Source organism: Solanum tuberosum, unplaced genomic scaffold (assembly GCF_000226075.1).
Source record: "Solanum tuberosum cultivar DM 1-3 516 R44 unplaced genomic scaffold, SolTub_3.0 scf00016, whole genome shotgun sequence".
NCBI lineage: Eukaryota > Viridiplantae > Streptophyta > Magnoliopsida > Solanales > Solanaceae > Solanum > Solanum tuberosum.
This window is the reverse complement of record NW_006238942.1, coordinates 72029-78918: the sequence shown is the minus strand read 5'-3', so window position 1 is coordinate 78918 and position 6890 is coordinate 72029. Positions and strand designations below refer to the sequence as shown.

The following is a 6890-nucleotide window of genomic DNA, read 5'->3' as shown; positions in this document are numbered from 1 at the left end:
CTTGAACTTGATCTTGACTTGAACTTTATCTTGATCTTGACTTCTAGTTGAATTGAAGAGCTTCGAGCTTGAGCTTCAATCTGGTCAGTCTTGATCTTAATCGTTCTTGAACTTGAACTTTATCTTGATCGTTCTTGAACTTGAACTTTATCTTGATCTTGACTTCTAGTTGAATCCAAGGGTTTCGAGATTGCAGTCTTGATCTTGATCGTTCTTGAACTTGAACTTTTGAATTCTTCAATTCTTCAACTCTTAAACTTGAATTCTTGAACTCTTGAGTTCTTGAATTCTTGAATCTGGTGGTCTTGATCTTGATCGTTCTTGAACTTGACCTCGACTTCTAGCTGAATCCAAGGGCTTCGAGCTTGATCTTGAATCCGACGATCCTTGATCTGATCCTTCTTAACCTTGAACTTTATCTTGATCTTGACTTCTAGTTGAATCCAAGAGCTTCGAGCTTGATCGTTGAATCCAGCGGTCTTGATCTTGATCATTCTTGAACTTGAACTTTATCTTGATCTTGACTTCTTCAAATCTTGAACTTGAACACTTGAATTCTTGAATTCTTCAGTTCTTGAATTCTCCAATTCTTGAACTTGTAGCTTGTAGAGAAATTGCGGCTTTTGATTCACGAGCTTTCTCTTACTTCTTGTTCGAATTCTTGGTTCTTTTTCTGAATTATGAGGACCCCTATTTATAGCTTTAAAATAGAGGAGTTGTGTTTAGAAGAGGACTCCCTTCGGCCAATCAGATTTAAGTGACGTGACATATGTGTTTTATAAAGTGGACCTTAATTAAATTCATATTTATTGGATTTAAATAATTAACCAAACAATATTAATTCATAATATTTATTTGGACTAATATATTCATGAATTTAAAATTATTTTATAAATTTATTTTTTTAATAAATTTTAAATAATTACACCAGTATATACATAATCTTATAAGTGGAGATTGAGGAAGATAGTGTATAAGCAGATCTTACCCCTACCTTGAGAGGTAGAAAAATTATTTCCACTAGACTATACCCTCAGCTCAATGAAAAACATAAAAAATGATCAAAATGGTCCTTGATGTATAAGGGTTGATGTATTTTGGTCCTTTATATGTATCATCTCATCCAAATAGTCCTTAATATATATGAAAAGATGATCAATTTAGTCCCTAGCCCTAAAACTAACCAAAAAGTTAAAAAATCTGTTAAATTTAACAGTGGGTCCCACACTTGGTGGAACCCTTCTTCCTCCCTCTTTCTTCCATAATCTCTTCTCCTCCATCGGTTTTCTTCAACCATTTTTTTTACAATTTTCAATTGATCTATTTTTGTTTCCACTGATAAAATCCTCTCATACAGACACAAAGTTTCTTAAGATTATTATTTTCTAGCTCTGTCCATTCAGTTTTAATCCTTTTATTTGAAATATGGAATGAATAAAGATGCAAGAAAAAAATACTCGTAATTTTGAAAAGGATAAAACAAAAAGAAAATTAGTTACAACTTAAAAGGAATTGATTTATGGTGATCTCGAGGAGAAATAGAATCGTTTAACTAATTTACTTGGTTCACATTTGTTTTAGAGATCTTGATTTTCTTCTTCTTCTTCTTCTTATATAAGAAAATAGGAGCTGCTCAAATTTTTGTTCTGACGAAAGATAAGAAATGGATGTAGTGTGTATGATTTTTCTTACAAGGATACGGAGTATGACCTTGTGAAAGAAAGAAGTTGAGGAAGCAGGGTGCCATGGTGATGGTGAAAGAAAACAAATTGAGGAAGAAGGGGTATTACTAATTTTTTATTTTTTTTAAAGTTTGGCATGTTGTGGGACCCACTGTTAAATTTAACAGTTTTTATTTTTTTGGTTAGTTTTAGGGCTAAGGACTAAAATGATCATCTTTTTATATACATTAAGGACTATTTGGATGAGATGATATACATAAATGACCAAAATACATCAACCCCTATACATCAAGGACCATTTTGATCATTTTCTCTATCGGTGTAATATACCATAACTATAATAAATTATATATAAATGTATAACAGATTAATTGAAAACAAAATGATAAAAATAAATAAATAATCATTTAGGCTATGATGATACATAACGTGGCATATGATTCATTTTTATTGATATTAAAATATCAAACTAACATAAAGTAGTTCAACAAAAGAAAATAACATAAGTGAAAAAGTCACGATAAAATACTAAAGATAGCATGATAAATCAATTTGAAAAAATTAATAATATTATATTTAAAATAGAAATCAAAGAATAAGAAATTACAAGAATAATGTTACAACTACTAGTAAAATCAAAAAATTGTAAGAGGATAATTAGCTGGAGATGAAGTAAATATAAATCAGAATCAATGATTAGATTATTGTCAAGGTGAAATTTCCATGATGGAAATAGTTTCTACTCCCAACCAGCAAAGTTTCTGAAGGATGGCATTATCAATCTGCTTTTACTTGGACTTACTGGAACACATAAATAATAGAAATATTCTATTTCTATCATTTGATGATGATTCTTCCTGCATCACAAATAAAATAAATCTTAAAAACACTATCATAGTAAAGATCTTTTATATTAGTGATAAGACACATGTATCTCTTTAGACTATGATCAAAATTTCAGAGACACACTTTAATTAAATTAAGGTTTTATTATTTTTAGATTCATTTTTTTTAATTTTGTACATTTTTTTGGCTAATGTGGCATCCAAACATATCTCATGCACCTCAATTACGTGGAGTCACGAAGTGTGCCACATAAGTATAAAGGTGTACAAAATTTTTAAAAAATGAATTTGGAGAGGTAATAGAACCTTAGTTTAGTTAAGGTGTGTGTCTAGGATTTCAGTCATAGTCTATGGATACTAATGTCTTATCCTCTTATATTATCAATGTAGTTTAACTTGATATTTTATTTATTGCACTCAAAGTTGGGGAAAACTTCTAAGTTGATTAGTTTGACTCAACAAGTAAGAACAAATAAAAATACTGAGTTTGAAGAGACCTTCCGTGAGGTAACTTTTTCCCACAAATAGTTTGTTCGTTACTTTTCATAACTTTGTCAAATACAGACATTATTTTAGAGTCAACACCTTGTCATATGTCCTTTTCAGAAGGACCTTTCATAACATTCAATTTGGTTTTTATAGAATTACTCATGACCATAGTTTCATCGGTCCAATAAGGGCAATATGACCCAAATGTTTGTTTTACAACACAAACATGACAGATCACTTTCCACCAATGCTCATGTCTATACAAATAAATTTATTTTAATAGACATATTTTTTCATGAAAATCACAATGTTTAAGTGACTATTTCATCAAAGAACACAATTCTTTTGGATGAGTAACATAATTTTGTGATTTTATACTAGTCATATCATATACTAGTAAGGAGAGACTCAACGACCACAATATCAAATATACTTAAAAAAATTTGTGGGCCTCACATAATACAAGAATGTCATTGAATTTCATATCTTGTACGTACTTTCAAATTTAAATTAGACACTAGGTCTAGTTTTGTCTTTATCACAAGTAAAGAACTCTCCCCCCCTCCCCCCTCCCATTTTAAATATGATCTCTAAAATATTTTTCAAGTATTTGAAATTATCTTCCACATATTTTGTTTCTCATGCTTTCAAATTGTATACAATCAAAATACACATTGGCAACATGAACCCTTCTTTTGGAGATATAATCCATAGAAACACTCAATTCAGGCACAAAAATCATTAATTTTATGTAACAATAAAGATTCAATCTTTATACAATTTGTTTCTAGTTTAACGATGAAGATTTTATATTCTTCTAATCGTTAGTCGAATGAACTTTGAATTTTGATGAAGTTTTTTAATTTTCTTCGAATCAGTTTCTGATTCAAACAGTAGAAAATCAAAAAAAGCTTTAATCTCCAGAAATCTTAAATCTAACACTGTTTCTAGTTAATAATGAAGTTTTTTATATTCTTCAAATCGTTTAGTCTTAGTATTCCTGACAAAGTTTTTGTACTTTTTCAGTCTGAATATTCATTCAAATAGAGTATTTAACAAATTGGTGGAGTTTCTATATTCTTCAAACCAACACACAATCTGATTTGTTCGGTAATGTTCTTATATTCATCAAAACAAAGGAGTAAAAGATCAGAAGATTTTAGTCTCCAAAAGTCAGATACAGTCAAATTTCACATGGAGTAGAAAACTACAAAAGTTTTTTTTTCTCCTCCTCCAAACAGAATACATATAAATAATAATAAAGATATATTTTGAGATCATTACATAATGACCATCTATCTAACCTTTATGAAATAATTCTCATAATTTATAATGGATAGACAAAGAAATAATCAAGAAAAATAAAGATAGAAACTTATTTTTACTCCCATTACATCTTATTCTATCTGTCAACAATGATTCCATGTAAGTCACTTTTCTTGCTAATTTTTCATTTTCCTATTTCCATCATATTCCAAATTTTCTCAAGAAGACATTGACTTTCAACGAGAAACTCAATTCATGTTCAAATATTGATAGGAGACAATTTCTGTTCATTTACTTCTTCTTATAGTTATATAAAATAAAAAATATAGGAAAAAAAATTAAAGTTCACATCTTAGCTTTTATGCACAAAATTTTTTTTCTCATTAAAAATAAAACTGAAGGGTGCAATGCTTGAATGTACTTGGGTAAGAAAATAAAAATAATCATATATCTATCCAAGAAAAACTTACTACAAAAAATATCAACAATAATTTAAATTTCTTAAGCATGTTATCTCTTGTATTTAAATTAGCAAACCAAAAATAATAAAAGATGTAAAGAAAAAGAAAAGAACTATCCGAGTCCACAAAACTCATTATGTGTCCTTAAGAAATTTAATCCCCTCAAATATCCAATGTTATAGATTAATTCCTTCCAAAATAAAACGAATTAACCATTAGAGTAGTAGCGACACCTCAAATTTCAATAATTTCAACAAACTCAAAATGACAACAATGAATCACACACAAACACGATCAATCGATTTTGTTTTGTAAGAAATGTATGCATAAGAATGTAAGAATTCAATTAAGAAAAATGAGAAAAAATCTTTTTATTTATAGCCAACAAATGGTAAAGATCACAACTCTTTGAAAAAAAACATTTCAGAAAGGGCACAATCTTTCAAACGGTCACAACCTTTTAGAAAAGACAAACCCTTCGACAAAGTCACAACCATTTAGGAGAGTCACAATCCTTCATTATTTTTAGACATAAAAAAAATAAATTATTGATGAATTAGTAAAATCATGTTTTTTTATATTTTCTTAAGCATCGCACAAAATGAAAAGTGATCGACTAATAAAAAATTCATTTTATTTAATTAACTTATATTCACACTAATAATCAAAAGATATCTAAAATGACATAGTTCTTTCATTTTTTTTGTAACTTTGCATCAGAAGCATCAATTATTATGAGTTAAAGACCAAACAAAAAAATCATATGTCCTTTCTATAATTGAAAGAATTCAACTTAAATTTCAAAAATCATTCTCAAAAATGGAGATTGTAAATTAACCTCATTGCTTAGGTAACCAAGGAGCTGCAAAAATTCCTCATAAATCATTCTATCTTATATTAATTTTGTATCAATTTATATTTAAACTGTATCAAATCAAATAGAGTGCAATTGTCAATTGAATAACTGAAGTATGCAATTGGGGTCTCATATGTTCATATAATAAAGTATTCGGATCTAGAAAGCTTAAATTGCCCATCAATATTTTCTCAACTGCTAATCTAATTAGCTCAACTTTCAAATAGAAAATTGTGTAGATGACAGAGAGAACAAATAGTAATGGGTAAATCAAATTTCTATTTCATGAATATATAACAGATATCAAAGTTCAAAAAAAAAAAAAACCCTAACCCCCAAATCCGTAAAGGGTCCTTCCTTGCCTCTTAAGTGCATAAACAACATCCATAGCAGTAACCGTCTTTCTCCTAGCGTGCTCTGTGTAAGTTACAGAATCACGAATCACATTTTCCAAAAAGATTTTCAGAACCCCACGAGTCTCTTCGTAAATCAATCCAGATATACGCTTCACACCACCTCTACGAGCGAGTCTACGAATAGCTGGCTTTGTAATTCCCTGAATATTGTCTCTCAACACTTTCCTGTGCCTCTTCGCTCCTCCTTTTCCCAATCCTTTGCCTCCTTTGCCTCTGCCTGACATTTTCTTGCTCTTGATTTTGGACTTCAATAAATTGGGGATTTGAGAGTTGTGTGTTTTTTATATATAGCTGATGGTTTAAATCGTGGCCGTTGGTATGTTGGAGCTTAAAGTGATGATCGGACGTATATTAACGACGATCCGCGTGAGAAGCCAATACTGTATGTCAGCCGTTGATTAGATTAAGATCTACGGTGGGGAGTGATTGTTTTGTCATGGATGCGGATTGTGATTTTTTTGGTGAGAGAAGCGAGTACATTGTTGGTTTGGTCACAAAATCTATGTAATTCTTTTATTTCTAAGTTTTTTTTTTACAGCCTCTTATAATTTTTGTTGGCCTATTGAAAAATTAAGTTATTATTTTTTGAAATATTATATTAAGGTCTAATATTTGTAAAATATTGGTTTGGTCATTTGTATTTTGAAATATTATGCAATCTAGTGCATAAAGCATCTCGTGTTCATGCATGATTAGAAGAAGAGTCGTATCTAAAGAGATGATGTAGACAATTTATTTTAATACAAGTATTAGTAACTGTTTTCAGAATTTTAACTCCCACAAAAACGATTTATCATTGTTCCAAAACTCTTCTTGGATATTTTGTTCTTTCAACATTTTTTTTTACTCTCAAACCACAAAAAATTATGCACATA

At 29.6% G+C, this 6890-nt stretch overlaps 1 protein-coding gene across 1 annotated transcript; it reads right to left on the bottom strand.

The window, feature by feature from the left end:
- Positions 1 to 5858: 5858 nt before the first annotated feature.
- LOC102604795 (histone H4) lies at positions 5859 to 6261 on the bottom strand. Its single transcript, XM_006340027.2, has one exon. The coding sequence runs from the start codon at positions 6237 to 6239 to the stop codon at positions 5928 to 5930; it is 312 nt and encodes a 103-aa protein (XP_006340089.1). The 5' UTR covers positions 6240 to 6261; the 3' UTR covers positions 5859 to 5927.
- Between the last annotated feature and the right edge of the window lie 629 nt (positions 6262 to 6890).